Source organism: Diadema setosum, chromosome 3, assembly GCF_964275005.1.
Source record: "Diadema setosum chromosome 3, eeDiaSeto1, whole genome shotgun sequence".
Taxonomy (NCBI): Eukaryota; Metazoa; Echinodermata; class Echinoidea; order Diadematoida; family Diadematidae; genus Diadema; species Diadema setosum.
The window spans coordinates 33,265,925-33,287,086 of record NC_092687.1 but is presented as its reverse complement, the minus strand read 5'-3'; the positions used below and the strand labels follow the sequence as shown (position 1 = coordinate 33,287,086).

General features: G+C 37.3%; 1 protein-coding gene across 1 annotated transcript in view; it reads left to right on the top strand.

The window, feature by feature from the left end:
* The first annotated feature begins 219 nt into the window (after positions 1-219).
* The window catches only part of LOC140246798 (kinesin-II 95 kDa subunit-like), a 39,532-nt gene continuing 18,589 nt past the window's right edge, over positions 220-21,162 (top strand). Inside the window, exons 1-2 of the mRNA XM_072326129.1 lie at positions 220-579; positions 11,525-11,715. Of these exons, the coding sequence (XP_072182230.1) occupies positions 220-579; positions 11,525-11,715 (551 nt within the window). The remainder of the gene's footprint in view (positions 580-11,524; positions 11,716-21,162) is intronic.

The following is a 21,162-nucleotide window of genomic DNA, read 5'->3' as shown; positions in this document are numbered from 1 at the left end:
TAGGCAAGAAGATTGGGGTCAACCTCGATACCAAAGACATTTCGGTCGCTCACCGCAATGGCAGGAAGATTCAGGGACAACCCCGGCAAATCTTGTGCAGATTTGTGTCAAGAGCCCCTGCCGATATGCTGCACGCCAAGCGGAGTCACCTTTAAAGACCTCGATGAGTACCGTAGGAAGGTGTACGTCAATGAGGACCTCACACCTCTGAGAAGTCGTATGTTGGGATATGCCAAAAGCGTACCTGGTGTGAAGCGCGTGTCCAGCAAGAACGGGAAGATCTTCTGCAACATGTCCACGAATGACAGGCTTGTCATCCTGGACTCTCCAGACGACATGCTCAAGCTTGGGCTTGAGAGTGTCGACTATAGGCGGCTTGGTCTTGGCTGTTACCTGTATGGAGCCCACCACCACGTCAACCCTCCTAAGTTGCTGCCCCACCCCCCTGGAACCCAACATGATGCTTATTCCTCTTCCAAAAGCTGTGAATCTATCTGCAAGTACAACGGTTATACTTCTACATGCCCCAACACCAACAACACTTGTAACTCTTCACCTGCCCACATTGATATCCCCAGTGTCAGTCTCAATGCTACCCCCCATAATGCTGGTGCTCCATCATCTGTTTTTGACCACCAATACTCACGAAAAACTGACTCCGCTACCTTGAACATAGCCCTTCTGAATGTGTGTGGTCTGGTTAATAAGGTTTCCCTTCCTGACTTTTTGAACTTTGCCTCTGATAAAGACATTGTATTGTTGACTGAAACAAAAATGGATGCTTTCGATATTCCCAATGTTCAACTAGATAATTACTCTCTGTTCTTTAAAAATAGAAAAGGTTGTAGCCATAAATCAGGTGGTGTTGCCGCCTATATCAGTAATAATATTATTAATGATTTCAAGACTTTTGACGGTAACTGTAATAATGTGCTATGGTTCCAAGTAGACAAGAAGGTTATTGGCTTCCAGTTTTTATTGGGCCTTGTTTACATCCCTCCCGAATCCTCTAGATTCTCTTCTATAACATTATTTGATGACTTGGAGAATGACATTGTTAATCTTTCGGTAAAGGGTGGTAACAAGTTACCTGTTTGTATTGGTGGAGACTTCAATGCGTGGACAGGCCGAAAACCTGACTATATTAGTTTTGATAATGATGTAACTCCCAATGTTGGTCATGATGAAAATATATTTCATCAAATTGGTAACATGGAGACTATTGATACGCTCGGTTTTGAGCTGCAACGTAATTCTTCACACAATGCTACCAATAATTATGGTTTGAGACTAATTCAGATGTGTAAAAATTTTGATCTCTACATCGCAAATGGAAGGCTCGGATATGATCGCTATTATGGAAGGCCAACCTGCAAAAACTCTTCCGTTGTGGATTAATTTATTATGTCTCCTGAAATGATGCCCTTTGTTTTGCGATTTGAGATTGCAGATTTTGATATCACTTTATCTGATGTACATAACCCTGTCCTGCTCAGTTTCTACAATAGTAACTCTGATCCTTGCAAAACTACTGAACCTGATATAAAAGATAAAGATAACCAGGATAATGTTCCATTGTTTGTTAAACCTTGCTGGAATACCTCTATGGAAATACCCTTTTTTGATAACATTGATGTGGATCAGATAATGAAAATAGAAGCTGAGCTGGACAAGCTTCTGCTGAAACCTGTGTCAATTGATTCTCACGCAATAGATTCTCTAATTGGAAAAATCAATGATATGTTTGTAACATCTGCCAAACTGACAGGTTGTATTAAAAATAATAAACATAAAATTAGCATATGTAATAAAAGTAAAAATGGTAGCTCCAGTTATCAATATAATAAGTGGTTTAATTATAATTGCCAAGAAGCTAGAAAAAGGTTAAATCGAGCTAAAGTCAGATACAGAAATAATAAATCACAGACAAATTATGTGAAGATGAATGACATGGGTAAGCTATATAAACAAGTACTTAGAAAAGCTAAATGTAGCTATGAAAAGGAATTTGTGAGGAAAATAAAAACACTGAAATCTAAGAATCCTAGGGAGTTTTGGAAACTTCTGAAAGACCCAACCTCTAAGCAAGTTAACCAGGCTAATTTTGATTTGCTTGTTAAGCATTTTGTGGAACTGAATAACCCTCTTTGTGTAAATGATGTTTGTAATGACCACATACCTCAGGTCAGTTTAGATTCAATTAATACAATTATTAATAAGGACTTTACTGAATTAGAAGTAAGTAATGGTATTTGTCAACTAAAACATAATAAAGCTGCTGGTATAGACAATATTCTTAGTGAATTTATTATATACTCCAAAGAAAAGATGTTAAGCATGTTGACAAAAATGTTTAATGCTATCCTATTATCTGGTTGTACTCCTGATGAATGGTCAATAGGTATTATTTGTCCAATACTCAAAAAGGGCTCACCCCTGAATCCTGATAATTACCGAGGCATTTCTGTTCTCAGTTGTGTCGGTAAATTGTTTACTTTGTTACTTAATAATAGAATTTCTCAGTTTTTGGAAGCGTCTGGCTCACTTGGAAGTGAACAAGCTGGTTTTCGTCATAATTATTCCACATTGGATCACATATTCAGCCTCAAATCAATTATTGACCTTTACCTCAATAAAAAGAAGAGGTTGTATTGCACTTTTATTGATTATCGGAAGGCCTTCGACTCTATAAATAGGGTCAAACTGTGGAATCGACTTATCGCTTATGGCATAAATGGTAAGGTCCTAAATGTTTTATTAATTTATACAAGAAAGCCAGATCATGTGTTAAGTCCAACTCTGGCCAGCTATCACAACTTTTTCCATCACTAGTTGGAGTAAGACAGGGTGACAACTTGTCACCCCTCCTTTTTGCAATCTATTTGAATGATCTTGAAAGGTGCCTCTTGAATTCTTGCAAGGGACTTTCCCTTATTTCAAACCTCACATATGACATACTACAGACTGATGATACAGTCGTTTACCTAAATTTAATTACACTTTTGTATGCTGGTGATACCATAATTTTAGCAGAGTCAAAAGAAGATATGCAGAAATCATTATATACTCTTTATTCTTATTGTAATGAAAAAGACCTGAATATAAATGTATCCAAAACTAAAGTTGTTATATTTTCAAAAGGCAAGGTGAGAAACATCCCCTCATTTCACATAGGAAACTCATGCATAGATGTTGTAGACGAGTATGTTTATCTAGGTATTACTTTCAATTATAATGGGAGCTTTGCTAAAGCCCAGAAAAAACTGTATGATCAAGCCAGCAAAGCTATGTACTCTTTGATAGCTAGATGTAGGAGACTTGCTCTCCCTATTGATATCCAACTTGACTTATTTGATAGTCTAGTACTACCAATTCTTACCTATGGTTGTGAGATTTGGGGCTACTCTCATTGTCACCTCGCCGAAAAGCTCCACCTGAAATTCTGTAAAATAGTTCTTAGCTGTAAATTGTCAACTCCTACCTGCATGGTGTCAGGTGAACTTGGACGCTATCCAATAGCAAACCACATAAGGTACAGAATGGTTAATTTCTGGGCAAAACTCATACACAAAAGCGAGAGTAATATTGCTTTTACCATCTATAGTCTTATTTTTCAGATGCATAACACCCAAGGTTATCAGTCAGAATGGTTAGAATGTGTTTATAGAAGAACTCTTTCAGATTGTGGTTTTAGTGGGGTTTGGTCATCACAAACATGTAACCTTTCATGGTTGAAAGCCAACATTAAACGAAGATTGGATGACCAATACACCCAAAGTTGGTATTCTTCTATTGAATCATCAAGTGCCTGTATAAACTATAGAATTTTTAAGAAAAACTTTGGCCTTGAGAAATACTTATTAATACTCCCACGAAAATATGCCATTAACTTGACTAAATTCAGATTGGGTTTTACCCATCTCCCCGTACAAAGTACTAGGAAGATTTGGAGATATTAGTTATGATGAAAGGCACTGTACTCTGTGTAAAAGTGAAAAGATTGGTGATGAATTTCATGTCCTTTTTGAATGCAGTTCATTAGAAAATACCAGGTCAGAATTATTACCAAGTTATTATTATACTAAGCCAAATACATATAAAATGGAAAAGCTGTTTAATGTTGCAGATAGAAAGATTTTGATCATACTTGCCAAGTTTGCCCATGCTATTATGGTGGAATTCAAGTCCTCTAAGCCACCATTTTAGCTCCCCCCACCCCCATCTCTCCCCTTCCCCTCCCCGTAGAATACATTTTCCCCCCCTCCTAATTCCATGACTCTTAATATTACTGTTTTACTTAGAAACTATAATGTCTTATGCACCATTATTATTTATCCGGTTCCGACTTGAAGGGATGGTTCAATAGTGGAACATAATCGAAGCTTTCAACTGCTTTAAAAAACCCTTTGTTATTGTATACTACGATTAAAATGTAACTTTGTTACTTTAGAACCTATTTGTTTAATACAAAGTATCAAAAATTGATAATCGTCTTTGTTTGATATCATAAATCATTTTTTTTTTTTTAAGTTTAGACCTCCCTCTACCCCACTGCTGAACCTTCCCTTTAAGTAACTACATAGTAATTAATTTTGCTTACTGCCAAGAAAGCCCTGATTCACAGATTGAGTGACGGCTGACAACTGTATTATACATGTATATATTTTGTACACTATTTGTAAATATGTTCTATATCGTTATAGTATGATACTATGTTTACATTGCATGTTATGTACGTTTAAGCCTTTATATGCCCCCACGGGGCAAAAAGGTGTTATTTTCAATAAAGTTCAAGTTCAAGTTCAAGAAAATCTAAAGCTCCCTAAAATGTGGAGGGAGGGCGACTGGGTACCCCCCCCCCCCCTTGATTTATTTCTCACATCAAATAAAATCCAACAGGTTATATAGGAATTATTGTAAAATGTTATTATAGCAGTTATTTTCATTTTATATTGGAAAGGGTGAAAAAAAAATAGCCTATTTAATCTAGCAGCGCTAACACTGGACAGTGTCCTGCTCCAATTTCGAACAGAATCCACAGTATTGTTCTACAAATCTTGTCGCAGAGGGCAGCAAACTGCTGAAGAAATGTAGTCGATCCCGAGGACATTCCGCAGTTGTCAAAATCTGTTCTATGTGACAGCCTTGTGGGGTGATATGAACATGGAGGCAATCTAGGAATTGTTGACGGAAATAGGCAATTATTTTCGTAAGTATGAATGATTGCGCATTTAAATAATAGTCGCTTCTTCTGTTAGCAGCTTCGTGATTTCTGAAGTTAGGATTGGCAACGGGTGTTGATGGATCACCGCAAAATCGATTGGACGTCACTCCCTCAGTCCCATACGTTACAATATTTGTCACTTTTGAGTATGAGTTTACATACGCTGTAGACCGGTTTACTATCGAATAGGCCTATGGGGCAAATTTATCTTATTCTTACGCCTAACGGCCTGAAGTAGAAGTTAGAACATTTTTCTCAGCTGCAGTGGAGGTCCGTGGCATGCATTCGCAGTATGCGAATCGGGCTAGTAGGGCTGACAGACATGGAGGTTTTACTTAGGTTCAAAGACGAAAGTCGATTTTTGCTCTCCAATTCTGGGATCAAAACTTTCAGGCAAAAAAGCTAAAACGTCTTGGTTAGACTAGCCCGACCAGCTACCAGACGCTGTTAGTAGGCCTACGCTGTATAGTGCAGGGACTGGGCTGTGTGTCTAGTTAGGGTTAGACTAGAGGTCTAGACTAGTCTAGACGAGACGAAGGCAAAGGCCAAACATCTGAACAAAGCTTGATAGGATGCTAAGGGCAGTAAGGCCAAGTAGGCCCCTACAACTGTGTAAAAAAAAGAAAACAGTTTCTCGTCTGGGTTTTTGAGCAAGGCGATGAGGGAGGTCCTTACTATTTGATATCTTACTATTTTTTCAAGGATTGTCAAAATGTAAGTAATAGACCTCTATGTGTTTCTCGTCCGGTAATTCTGAGAAAGGTAAGGAGAGAGGGGTTTACTATTTTCTATTATCCAATTTATGAAATGAAGTATCACTCTGGTAGCTGTGTTATGAGAGACCAGGTCCCAAGTGTATGTCTTGCCTGCACTAATCTGTGCATTTTCAAACAAACATAGATATATCATGTACATGTACCATACTTGAAACGAAACTTCATGCATGCAGAAATACATTTGCTTTTTCTTTCCACTAGAGATGTCAAGGGAAAATGACCATATTAATACTGGCATTTCTGATACCAGTGTACTTGCAATTCTGATGTATTGTGCTATTAATTGAAACAGGTATAAAACATGTCTTTCAACAAATGTACGACTGAAATTAATTCCATGATATTCAAAACACTGCTTTATTTATCATTTGTGTTTGTGACTTTTTGAGTCCACACATCTGGTATGTACTGTATGTATAGTTCTTCACAGTACAATTGTAGCACATTCGACTGGAAACTGGCTTGTACAATTGCAGATGGATGTCAAAATGATACTGATAGCATTAAACATTTAAAGATGTTTCTTCATATTCTAAAAAGACATTTGATAATCACTCATCATTTGGATGATGAATGATTGTATACCAAAACTACATAAATGTAGTTAAACATGTCTACCTGTGCAGGTAAGTCACATTCTCCCTTCATTTCTTCCATGGCCATCATTACAGTGCTACTGTACCAAGAAGCAGCAGTAAGGAAACAGCAAAATACAACGTGTAATGACAATTTCAGTCCACGCTCATCAAAACTGCTTATTACTTTTCAAAGTTTTGGCTATCAACATTCGTTTGTGGGTGTATTTTGTTTGTTTGTTTGTTTTGTGTGTTTTTCCCTCGTGAAAGACGTAATGATTTCTTCGTATCGAACGTAAACTGCATGTTTACCGTGAATAAGCCATTCAGCTCAGCTCAGCTCAGCTACGGCGCATTCGATTATCGAACTTGCAGGAACCTCTTATAGGCAGGAGCACATGGTGCATTCCTTTAAACTTGAAAGTGAAGCCACGTGTTTGCACATCGGCGCTTCCACACACAGCGCGGCATTTTGCGATCATCGTTATAGCAGACTTTCCGATTCCAGTCGCGGGAAAAGGAATTGGAATACTTCGGAAAAGACTGATGTTTAAAATCCAATAAAATGAAAAAAAGCCTGAAAACAACGCGTGATTATGTTTTCATAGGAAACGATAATTGGAAACACGGAACAGAGTACAGGTATCGCATCCGCTCACAAAGAAGCTCTCTTGAGAAGATGAAAGCATTCCACGTCCCCTGCTAGACAGTGGAAGCTTCCATAATCCTCCCAGCAAGTTTTTGGAGGTACATACTTGCACTTGTACACATTCATTGCGAGAAAGCAATCAATCAACGCTGAACATTGCGTAGTTTGGCATCTTTATCATGCTGGTGACCAGCTCGATGCTTCGGCATGTGTCATAACATTATGTTCAGAGCCTGTAGGCCTCATAAGTCGACGAGTTTAATTCAAAATAGCAAAAAGAGGGAGATTGAAAAAATACGAATTCTGGTGGGAAAATACGAATTTTGGAGCTGCTGAGTACTAATTTGTGCTTCCAAAGGTTGGCAGCTCTGGGCCCCGTTTTATGAAGAGTTAGAATTGATTATGAAGTCGATTTCAACTGTAAGTCTATGGCAGACTGTGTAGGAAGGAAAATTAAAATTGATTTTATAATCTTTTGATAAAACGGGGCCCTGGTATTAAAGCCGTTCGCTGTGCACACGTGCGCTTGAGATTGGTTCTCTCCATCACTGCACTCCACGATTTTTTTTTCCAGCTCCAGAACGCGCGCATGCTATGCTGGCTGGCTGGTCTCCTCTATGACTAGTATGTGGTTACATTGCGCAATCAATCTAGCAGCACATGAAGCGGGCAACAGCACGAGAAAAATGTACAGAATGTGCTCAACGTCCTGTCTACACCACCGTACACCACGACGTACCGAGTGCGCTGTACATCACAGCCCAGGCCGCGCCCGCCCGCGCCCATCCAATTACAGTTCAACTGCTTTGTGGGTCATTCCTTCTTGCCGAGCTCGCAGTGTGAAATGCATGCGTTATTACATACGCACTACAGAAGCTACAGCTGTACTACAGCTATAAAGTAGAGGACGCAAGGCGTAATTAGAAATGAGACATCACGATTGGTAGGTGAATTGTCGATTTTTTTTTTCAGCGGCCGAAAAAATAGTAAAATATCAAAAAAGTTGATGCGGCAACTGAAAATCGATGCGGGTGGGGAGCGGGCTGGGACGAGAATTATGAATTTCTTGGTATTTTCAGCACCATTTTGAAAATAGTAAATAGTAAAAAAATCGACGTGGCGGCCAAAATCGATGCGCGCGAGGACGAGAAACTGGGGTGGTATTCTGAGGTTGTAATTAAGTCTGTAATTAACTTCGTGATTAAGTCGTGAAGTTAATAGGCCCTTAATCATGGGCAAAATCGGTATTCTGAGTACGTAATTAAGGTATGATTAAGTCCCCTGTAATTATCTTAGGTCCCTCCCATCTACAATTGTTATTCCATCCAATCAGACGCGTTGTTAGAAGCCAAAATGATGATTACACGCGCAAATATGCCCTCAATACGCCCTCCTGCACGCCCCCTGTAATTACAACCAAGAGCTCCGTGCGCACACTCTGGTATTTGATTACAACCCCTCACCTACGCACGCGAAGATCTCAACCTCTTTGCTCACATAAAATGACAAAATTCCTCGAAGATCGGCTATATTTCTTTTTTTCTCTGAATTCTACGGATACCATGATAACAAGATTCAACCGCTCCTCGGCAAACCGAAGACGGTAAGCATCGTTGTGGCAGAGAAAACACGATGAAATTCGTGATATCGGAGTAGTTAATGACACTCTTTGGTATCATTAAGTTTTCCATTAACTTTCATACTTAATTACACCCTCAGAATACCGATTCGTAATTAACTCTGTGATTAAGTCCTCTCAGATGTGCACGCGCATTGATACAAAGGTGGTAGATCTACAAATGAAACCATGGTTTGAGCCATGGACAAAAACCATGGTCTGATGGAGCACCAACTGTGTGTTGCATGGAATATATGAATTAAATTTCGTCAATGAAATGATTACTGTGTTTGTGGCGATATGACAACATTTGTGACCCTGCATCACGAAACAATCAGAAAGTCGCCAGACATGAATTTTTAGTTAAGACCATATTCTGAAAGAGCAGACTTTAAGCTTTAAAATGATGTATATTATACATTAGTTAAACTCAAATCAAATGGACTCTCCTAGCCTATCTAAATATTGGAAAGAAAGCGCAAACTCGGGACAAGTGTGAACTGAGAAAAGAGGCTCTGAAGTACAGTGTCTATTCAAGCGCTTAATCTTCACCTACATGTAGCCGTGCTGGCTGTGCGATGACTGGGACAAAAAGCAGGATGTAAACCGCTGAAGTAACAGCAATGAAGCCAGGGATTATCAGATTATGTCGAAATTGAGCAGGCCTCATTAAAACATTCTGTCCATAATTAATGCCAACTTTCAAAGCAGTAGCATCATCCTTTCTAAAGTTATTACAGTTGAAAGTGAAGTGTGTACAAGGTTTTTTAAGAAATGAATAGTGGACTCCAAAGACGCAACTAATCACATTATTCTACAAAAAAAAAATGTTCGAGATAAACTGTTCAAAAACACACGTTCCTGCCCATTTTATGATCCCAAATGTTAGTATAATGTAGGAGAAGACTGAAGAAGTCAAGATCGGCTGGGTTGACCCATTTTAACTATACATTGTATTTTCAGTCCTAACACAAAGTCAGTGTGTGCGACTTTTTGTTCGTTTTGTGATGCATGGTCACATTTTGTAACTAAATGGACATTTCGTCCATGAAATAATAATTTCATTATTGAAATGATAATTTCGTTCACGAAACGGTCATTTTGTCTACGAAATTACTGATTTCGTTCAGAAATATTCCGTGTGACACTTGGCCCTCCATGATTTTTGTCCATGGATGGTTTTTTACCATGGTTTCATTTGTACCACCATCGTGAATTCGGGCCATTGTGCACATGTTCTTTAGAAAAATGCATGCCATCCTACCCCCCCCCCCCCATTTTTTTTTTTTTTTCCAGAAGTTCCGTGTAAAGACTGGCATGATATCTGAGGCTCTCACAAGGTTCAGTTCACAGTAGCACTAGGAGGCTGCCGAGCCAGTTGGAAATCATGGTAAGTCTAATTGAGTTTTTACTGAATATGCAGAGAGTCTTTTTGAGCCATTTTCTCAAAATGTTGATCAGAGTATAGGGTGTCCAGGTAGGAGAATCTCCCGTTTAACTCTGTATTTGCCATGGTGGAAACCCCCTGTGTGACACGTTATTCTGAGACACGAAGGTAGTCATGCTTTGAGAAAGAATTCTGTTTTTCCAATCTATATAACTTCTAACTTCACATTTTATGCTAGGGGTTGGAGCTTAAATCTGCATAGAGAGTGGTCCAGGGAAGTTTCTAAAAATAGATGCCACCTTGTACATAAACACTGTACAATGTATTAAGAGACATTCCGGTTCTGATTGGAGCAATGCAGTATACAGTAACCTACAAAATAATTCCCTGACCCTTTTTGATATCACATCTTGTGAGATGTATTAAAACACACTATTCAATTTGGAGTGATTACATTGTATGTCATAGTCTTATGTTCAAACCAGGTGGAACCTGGTTTATATCACAGATTTCATGTACATGTACATTGTACACTGGACAGCAAAAGAAAGTACCCACTTCTGTCAAAGGCCGCACACAAAAATTCATCCTCTAGAAATAAACAATTTTTCTACGTAGGTATGCTGCAATATCCATTCGTAATCACATACCAGATACGGTAGCAAGTGATTATCTTTATTACAAAGGAAAAAATGGCACGCACAGCATCTTGGTCACTGAATCAAAAGTCACAAAATGTAACAGAATGAGCCTTACAAGTTTTACGCAAAAATCAGTGTCACAAGACGAAAAAAGCAGTCACAAACATCAATTTCAATCATGTGTAGGGTCCTCCTCCTGCCTGGACACATTCCAGGCATCTCTGATGCATGCTCTGGACAAGCTGTCTGGCGTAGTCCTGGGGAAGTCCTGTCCATTCCTCCTGCAGAGCTTGGATCAATGTTGGTTGTTTAGAAATGTTGTCCATTCAGTGGCCATTTTTGGATGGTGGAAAGTGCTCTTGTGTGTGACTGTTGATTTTGGTGACCAAGATGCTGTGCATATCAAGTTCTTCTTTGTTACGAAAACATTCACTTGCTTCTACATGTAGGTAATGCGTATAGTGATTAGTAAAGGGTCATTGTAGCACACAGGTGTACAAAAATTATTTTTTTGTAGGAGGTGAATTTTTGTGTGCAGCCTTTGACAGTTCAGTTCGGTGTATATTGAGGCTATTAGAATGAGGTTGTTTAGATCTGGTTTCCATGGCAACAAATTATGTCACACTTTGGTACTCCATTCCGTCTCTCTTGCAGTCGAAAAAGAATGCCGAGACGGTGAAGGTCATCATCCGATGTCGACCCCTGAACGACAAGGAGAAGGGGCAGGGCTTCGAGAGGGTAGTGGAGATGGACACCAAGAGGGGCGTGGTGGAGGTGCGGAACCCGAAGGGTACCCCGGGAGAACCCAAGAAGTCCTTCACCTTCGACACGGTGTACGACTGGAAGTAAGTTTGCTGAATTCAGTGCTTGTGCCTTGTAATACAGTGCACTCCCGTTATAACGAACACGGTTATAACGAAATTCCGGTTACAACGAAGTAAAATTTAGGGCCACAACATTGTCAACTCTATGTATTTTTATTGTTTATTCATTCGGTTATAACGAAATTTCGATATAACGAAAGAAAATAGCCGGTCCCGAGGACTTCGTTATAACGGGAGTCCACTGTATAGAGAAGACCCCCTACCAAATTCTACACAAAGATCACAAAGATATGACCCTTGTGTGTTTTTGCAAATTCCTCAAACTTGCAAATAATGCAAAAATGGTATTAAAACATCACCAGGACACCCACCAATACATGTTCTTCACAGCATTGTGTACAGAAGAAGCTTACAGCATGCTGACACACAGAGGCATTAGATACACAGCAGTGCACACACACACCATATGTATACTGTACGCAAACACACACAAAATGTTGGGGATGATTTGATTTTCATGTTATACACAGTGTACGTGTACATGTCTACACCATGAGACCACAGAGGACGTAATGCGTGCACAGTCACAGATCAGATATTCTGATTGCTTTTCTTCTTTTTTTTACACAGTCTTTTACTCAGTACTCCAAATACAATTTGGACAAAGTGTATAATGCCGAGAAACATAAAACACACATAGGCCTACTGTATAACGTGCACACAAGTACTTCGTAGACAACTTTGTACAAAAACACAAAAAACGAAAATGAATGAGCAGTACCAAGATAGATTTACAGTGTATCAGTACCTGTATGTAATTTCTATAGAGTGCCTCATGATTCTTTTACAGCTTGATTAATACTCAGCAATCAATAATTGACAGGCATTCCTACAGAGTCGATCTATTTGTTGATGGCATTTGTTTGTTTGTTTGTTTGTTTGTTTGTTTTAAAGTACCACTTGTATATTGTGATTCAGAGATAAAAGTGAGAAGTTCCAGGCAGTTTGATAGATTGTTGGATGTGCTGTTTGATTGAATGGCTTGTGAGATGTAAGCTTTTTTACCTTCCCACCCCCCCCCCCCAATCTCTATGATTGTTTTTTTCCAGTTTGATGTGAAGAAAAGAGAAATTAATTCACAGGAGTTCAGAAGCACAAACATAGTCAATAGTGGAATGAGGGATATAATACACAGTGCTCAATTACTGGGTTAATGTGGTCTGTGAATTATGGTTTTCACCTGCTTCACTCACTTTTAACAGCCTTACCATCATGGAGAGGTGTGATACGGATCACTGGAATTAGATTGTTTTTACAAAACCATAGCATAAAACAGTCTGACGTATTTGTACAATTTGTATTTAACAACATTTTTACACATGTTGTTACTTAAGCTGAGCATTTTTAAATAACGTTAGTGAAATGCTTTCATGGTCACCTGATACTGGAAAAACAAGGACTGTTCATGTGCATTTTAATTTCGTTGCGAAATTAAAATGCACATGAACAGTCCTTGTTTGTCTAGCCTTGCATTGAATGCCAGTGGCAATTCGCGAAAAGTTTATGCTGTAAAAAAGGCAGTCGGCCCCAATTTGCGAAAAAAATCATTCCGCGATTATAGCATGATTTAGAGTATTGGAGATCATGAGGACTGAACTGTTTAACTCTGGATTGTGGATTCTACGTACAGGTTGTATTTTAATACATGTGTCAATACTATACGTGTACAGGGTACAGTACAAACCACCTGACGTACAATGTACGTACACTGTAGGGGTAGAGAGCCTTGATCATGCAATGATTCTTATCTAGGAGTCCAGTAATAATAACAACAGCAATTCCGTTAAATTCTTAATTGAGAAAAATTGTCTGCAATGCAAAATTGCTAGTCATTATCTACACTGTTGAAACTGTGATGTAATTACTAATATTTCAAGTGAGAACATACTACTTTTGCCCTGGAACTGAAGCAGTTACAGCTGTACACTGTATGTACATCACACTTTTCATATTCATTTCACACAGACACAAAAGTGATGTCATTACAAGTCACGATAGGATACGTACACTGTACATTGTACGTTGCTCAATATCGATACAACTACACTACACATACATGTACGTAATTGTAACTGTACCTGAATCTCATATAAAACCTTTTGAAAACTAGATCTGTCGTCTTTTGGACATGAAAATACATGGTATAAGTTTGAACTTCATAGGCATAGCACTTTCTGAGCTAACCTCTGCACAACTTTTGGGGAGAAATAAAGAATGAAGAAGAAGGAGAAGAAGAAGAAGAAGAAGAAGAAGAAGAAGAAGAAGAAAGAATCCGTACAGATGCAGAAGGTGATCCGAGAGGATACTCGGATCACCTATTAAAATTATGTTTCCTTTGTGCTACAATGTGCAAGATGTATTCCAGATAGAGAAGTCAAGATATTTTTTGGTGAGATTACATTGTATGTGACCTCTTTCTTCATTGAACATTTTTTTGTCATACCTTCCAAACAAAGCAAAACAAAACAAAACAAGATTGTCTACAAAATGCATTTTTATAAACAAAGGAAAGAACAAATCATAAAAAAGACAAACAATACCCACAAACAGGAAAACACTATAATAGCAAATTCAGTGACTTCAAAAGAGACCACACTTCATTTAAACTTTGATGAGTTGTTACAGTGAGTTTTATATGCCATATCCTACCTTAGAATTCTGTAGTCATCCTTGGTTTGGGGCTGTCTCAAATTTAGATTGATTACCAAAATTACATGAGAAATGTCCGGTATTGGGTGTGCGATAAAAAAAGAGAGAGAGAAAGAGATAGAGAGAAAGCACAAGACTATTTGTAGCTGATTTGATTTCGCACCCAGACACGATCTACATGTACACTGTACACTACGTACATGTATGCCCACCAGCGAAATATGAATCAAATGAAGTGAACCATGGCTCTGTGGATTGATCTGAGATACAATACATGGACTTGGAAGTATAAATGCTTTTGCCTCACATGAAAAAAGGGGAAAAAAAAACCCGACAACATTAACTACTAGTATGCAGTCTTACTACAATTTTGTAGGTACATGTATAATACACAAACGGGTGAAGAACAATTCTGTGACAACAAATGATGCATGTATTTTTTCCAAGGAAAGAATCTTGTATTTCTGAACCTGTAGTGTTTGTAAAATGCTGAATCAAATCTCAAATTATCAATAGATGAAGCATGAATGCAAAAAATTGTGTGTGGTACAATGTACACTCTGTACATTAACCCAAGTGTTGAGGACAGGCTGACTTTATTTTTCTACATGTTGAACACACATTTCCCATAGACACCTGCCTGAGTGTACTCGGGACTCGTCTTCAACAGGTTTATTTCTGTGTACTGTGTATTTTCCAATATTCTTGGCGAGAATGAATAATAAAACCTGCGGATACCTTTGATCGGCTCTGTGGAAAAAATAGATTTATAGAAAATGATAATCAGGCAAAAATATCAACATACTTTATACAGCACATACAGTACAATAAACAAACAATTATTTGATATCAGTTTTAATAGGCATTTTGAGGGACCTGTGAAAGTCATTTTAGAGTATGATCATCTATAGGACTGGTGTAAAACTTAAAGATACAATCTGGATGAAATGTGCATTAGATTGTGTGGTTTCACTTACTTTATATCAGTCCCTTGAGAATTGTAATTTCCATTTCGTAGCTTTTGGTTTTTATAGCTTCCAGCCAAGCTACAAGTTTGTACATTGTATGGCATGATACACTGTATACTGTAGAATGTGACCAACTCCAAAATATGAGATAATCAGTGACCAGTTGTGCATAGTATTGTTCTCAGTCTGTAATCTCATTGGATTTTTGAGCGGCATCTTTCATCCAAAGGCTGAAAAATTACTATAAAATATAATGTGGCTGGAGCAAAGACTACACCTCCATTTCTCCAGCTGTGTGCTGTGAATAAACATCATTGCTCTCCTGTACAGTATGATAAATCACTGAGGGAAATAGATAGTGACACAATGCATTCTATACATTGTGCAAAATGTAATGGAAAGACCATGGATGTAAACAGTGTGGTGTGCAGTACAGGTTTGGTTCATTACCAAAATGCAAAAATTGCACAGAATGGATTTAATGAGTAGATGATACCCCATTTTACAGTGTAGTAGACATCACTTGAGCTACCGTATTAGATGCTGTCTTTGGTGAATGACCATCCCCACTTTACTACTGGAATACATATAGTTTCAATGGGAGGGACATGCTTGTAAGGGGAATTTTTATCTTTTTTTTTTTTCCAAGGGGATGGGGTAAATACAGTATTATAAAATAAAGTGCAAAACAAAAAACAACAACATGCTATTTATTCATATACCGTATGTACAAATGCAGTTACTACATGTACACGCTATTAAAATTCCTCTAATGTCTAAAAGAATGATTTAATAGGTAAACTAAATGATGATAGAATCGAATAGAGAGGATTATCATGGATTTACAATAGTAAATTGAACATTGTGAATGTTTTATGCTTTGCTGTACGATGCAGATGAGAATGCTTCAAACTTTCATACAACACAGATATCATTAGCATGTGTGGGACCAGGCATTTCACTGTGTGACTTCATGTGTTAATTCATTTTTTTTCATCAGACTATTGAAGTGCCGAATATGTAGAATAAAGCTGTTGTCCCCCTTTTTAAATTTGAATTTGCCTCCATCATTAAACAAGCAGAGGGGTATTATGTTCCACTGTCATGATATACTTTAAACATTGTGCAGTGCTTTCATAATACAATGAAAGGCAAAACTCATACTATAAAAGATAACAATATGAGTGACATTTTTGGGGGATGGATTTTCACTGCGTAATGCAACACTTGACAGGAAAGATTAACTGGGTAAAAAGGACGCTATTCGCTAAGTATACGTGTGTAAACCAGTAGTTGTTTAAATATTAAATGTGCTAGTCAGACACTTTTAAAATGGAATCATCAGAATAAATTTTTAGGTGATGAGTATAGTCATAATCAGTGATGTCAAAACGGTAATGACACTACTGTATTAAACCAAAATTGGCACTCTAGTTCAGGCCTAGTATTGTGTGCATTCTTGATAGCATAAAGCTGCATGGTATCACAGCAGAAACACACAGGACAGTGGTAATGACAACCAATGATACTAATATATCGGTAAAGTAGATTGGGTTTTAAGGGATTCTTTGTCAACTCGGATTTGATCCTCTCCTGCAGCTTATAATGAATGGCACGTCACCGTCATTTGACCGACATTAGGGCAGTTTGATCTACTGTAATGCAGCTCTGGCTAGATGCATTCTTCGGCCTGGTACATACAAAGCGTAACTTGTATATTACAAGGTTGCACATTGTCAAAAATTTACATATTATGTGGTACATGTGCATAGGCTTAAATGTGGGTTTGGAACTTGAACCATGAATACCATGTCCCGATGAGCAGTCCTGTCAAAGTCATTTTAGTGGCAGATCCAGAGGAGGGCGCAGCCAGGGCATGCCCCCTCCCCTTTATTTTTTCATTAAACACAAAAGAAATACAAAAGAAATGGCACCAGAAATATTAGTACCCCCCTCCCCCTTTACAAAATTCCTGGATCCGCCCTTGGTTATTGCTAATTTTAGAAGTTGAGTAGGAATTGAAATGAGAAATTTTAGAAGAGGAGGGGGAAGAAGAATCTGCTTTAAATAAGAAGAGGGACAAGAAAGAAGAAGAAAGGAGAAAAAGAAGGAGATGAAGCATACAAACTAAAAGAGAAAATTTTAAAAAAGGAATGCAGAGGAAGACTAGGGGATGATAGTGATAACATTTGTGATAGTAGAAATGATTAAATGATTGTAATAAGAATAGCAAAGAAATAGACTGAGTAGACAGAACAAAAATATTAATATCTATAGACTAAAAATAAGAATGTCTGGATGTCATTTAAGTAAAGTCCAATGATATTGGGTTTGTTTTGTGATCAAGAAAGAGAAGAAGAAGAGAAAGAAGGAGTTCAAAAGAAGAAGAAGAAGAAGAAGAAGGAAAAGAAGAATGACATTCACTTCCAGAAGAGATGTGAAGATGCTGAAGAGAAGGAAGAGGCAAAAGACAGGGTATGATTGAGATGTACATATAAAAGCAAACATCACGAGTCCCCCAAGCTGTGGGAGACATCTCAATGAGCCTGTGGCTTGGAGTGATGGGTTCATCCTGGGGTTGGTGCCACTCTGATACCCCTTTCACACTAACAAGTTTCATGGCATACCCAGTGCTGAACTTTGAGATATCTCGTCAATACTCTGAGAATTCTTCAGCATGGCATCAACATGGCATCAGCAAATTATTATAATAATTTAGTTTTCTTTCTTCTTTTTTTGGCTACATTTTCTGACCAATACACATACATGTAGGTACGTGTAACGTATATGGTTCAAGAAATATTGTGTAATCACTTTTAATTAAAAAAAAAAAATCCTTAAAATTCTCTTCCGTAACACTAGCTACTGCATAGTATAAACTAGTTTTTTTTTTTTTTTTTTTTTTTTTTTTTTTTTATATTAAAAACAGAAACTGTTGCAACCTGACACTTGGGCAATTCCATAAATTCGGACGTACATTTTGAACACATTAATAAGCTGCCAAACACACAAAGACTGAGAATATGAAACTTTTTTCTGGCCATGATATGACAAGTGGTTAGTAGAAAACAATTAACTATGAAAAAATTATGTCAAGACCTCGGTGACCTTGGAATGATTAAAAAATAGCATGTGTTCGGACGTACACAGAAAAAGTGAATTTTCTGACTTCATAAGTTCAGTCACAAAGTTCTGTGAAGTATGCAATATTTTTCTAAAAATTCACATCATATCAGTTAAAGTAGATGTGAAATGATGTAGAAATGTAAAAAGAATTAGCAATTTAAACAATTAACATGGAAATTATTATGTTTGTTTTTTGTTTCGGACGTACAGTTTCGGACGTACACGACCGCCGTTTCGGACGTACACTATGTACACCCTCAACAACACTTATAATAAATGCAAAAAGAAATTTGTTACATAACTATTATTCATCCTAGGCCCTTCTCAGATGATAGCACTTGTCTATCATGTCAGCATTACCAGTGTAAATGAATAGAACCTCTTCAGAACATGAAAAATACTGTATACATAGGGTCTGTGCATTATCAGCTGCCTTAATACTATTCAGGCATGATAAGTACATCATGTATATATGTACTTGTATTACAGAACCAGAATTCTAATATCAAACTTTGTGATTATAACACAAAATACAGCCTAAAAACTTACTGGCCAGAACAACAGAAACACATGTGTTGCAATCTGTAGGTAACCAATTACTATATTAACTATAGACACATTATATTTCTGTTTATTTTTTTTTTTCACAATGTGATAAAGGTACAAAATAATGTACGGTCAATTAACGAAGTACTGTACCAGATGCATTTATTTACAAACAGAAAGAAAAATAAAACTTGTGGAAAATCAAAAGATTTACATGAAGTAGCCAATAACTGTTTGTAACATACTGACTAGATATCTGTTATATGTACTATGTATACCATGGTGGCAAAACAATATATTTTTTACAGACAACAGTAGAGTAATCCTAACACAATGGATATTGTTCATGTGCAAGTCAAAGCTATTTGATTTTGCCATCTTAAATGGGAAATAAGAGTAAAAAATAGGCCTGTTTTGCCAATATTAGAATTAAACCCTAGTCTATATTAAAGCATATTGCAGTTAGTAAACAACGACCTTTACAAATATGGAAAAAAAAATAAAAGAAACCATTTGCTGATTACTTTATGTTGATTCAACAGTAAGTACATGTATTGGACCAGAACATTTTACATGAATTTTTACTCTGTTCTCAAGACTCTCTGAACTTACAATGAAATGAGCAAAGCAAAAATTGCATGGTCACATTCAATTTATGAGTGATTTATGTATTAAACACAACATTCAGCGTAATTTAAACATTATGGGTTCCTTTTTGTGAGACAAGCTCACAGAAACATGCATGGTAATGTACAAAATGTATGAAGAAAGTAACATATAATGGGACAGTTTTGCATTAGGCTTGGAATATTCTGGTAATCAAAGGCCTTTTGATGTTTTTTATATAGAATATTAGATTGAGTGAAATGTTATTGAGTACCTGCTAAACAATGGGCTCTATGCAGTGTACTTTTGTTGCATAATTTATTTCATGGAAAAATCTTATTCACTCTGAAATACTTATTATTATAAATCACTAACACTATAATAACCATTTTTATGGCATGACCTGCTCCAGTACTCCTTCGGCAGCAACATCAGTCTGTAATTTTCAAATGAATGGTTAAAGCGCATGAAGGTAAATCACAAATTAGACAGGGCTGCACACTAACCCATTTTTTCTACTGGTTGGACTGGTCTGTCAGACCAGTAGGTACCCAGTTTTTCCATCTTTTACTGGTTCATTCCTTTAAAAAATTATTGGTCCGACAGTAATTTTTACTTGTCCTGGAGACCATCGGACCAGTGCCAGTGTGCAGCATTGAATTAAATCATTAAATTAAAAAAATATGATATGACATAGATACAGTAGACCATGAAACCGATTTTGAAAGAAGACAGGATGTATACATCATAGCTTTGTCAAGAAAATTGACAAAAGGTTTAGGAACTAACCGAAGTGAATTGAACAACTATGTCTATGAGGTCTTAGGTCGTAACGATGTATATCATATTGTTGTCTAAATTGCAGGCTGCGTGTCCATTAATCTGTAATCAAAATGCATGAAGATGCAGATGATAACTTTAAGTTACAAGATTAGGATTGTAAACACCAGCTGACAAAAATGGTAGGAAACTACATTGTAGTATTGCAATGTGAACACAAGGTGATAAGAAGCTGAAATACTCAGTCTTGGCCAAAATAGGAGGGTATTTCATACAACAAGCCACCTTCTCTGCTCTATGTCCCACAAGTAAGCAAGTAATCAATATCTGTCCTTGTAAAGATACATTGCCTAAACAATGTTAGAACTCAGAATTTTGATATATGACCATTCCCTACTGTTGGTGGTGTTCATACATTCCACAGTATCAACTTCAAACCACGCTTTCCATTCAGCCTAACTTGTTTATGTGCACACATACATGGACAGAATTTGTTTATTTAATAAATAATTAAAATTTTATTGAATATTAATTATAGACCTACTTATACAAGAGGATTAGACACAGAAATGTATTCCTTAAACATTTAAGCTCAATAGGATTGTTTTCAATGGGTTCCAGAGCACAGTAAGAAGTCAACATGAAAAGTGTTTCGGGCGTACATAAAAGTTGTTTCGGACGTACATAAAAAAGTGTACGTCCGAACACATATTTTTTCATTAATTAGAGATAA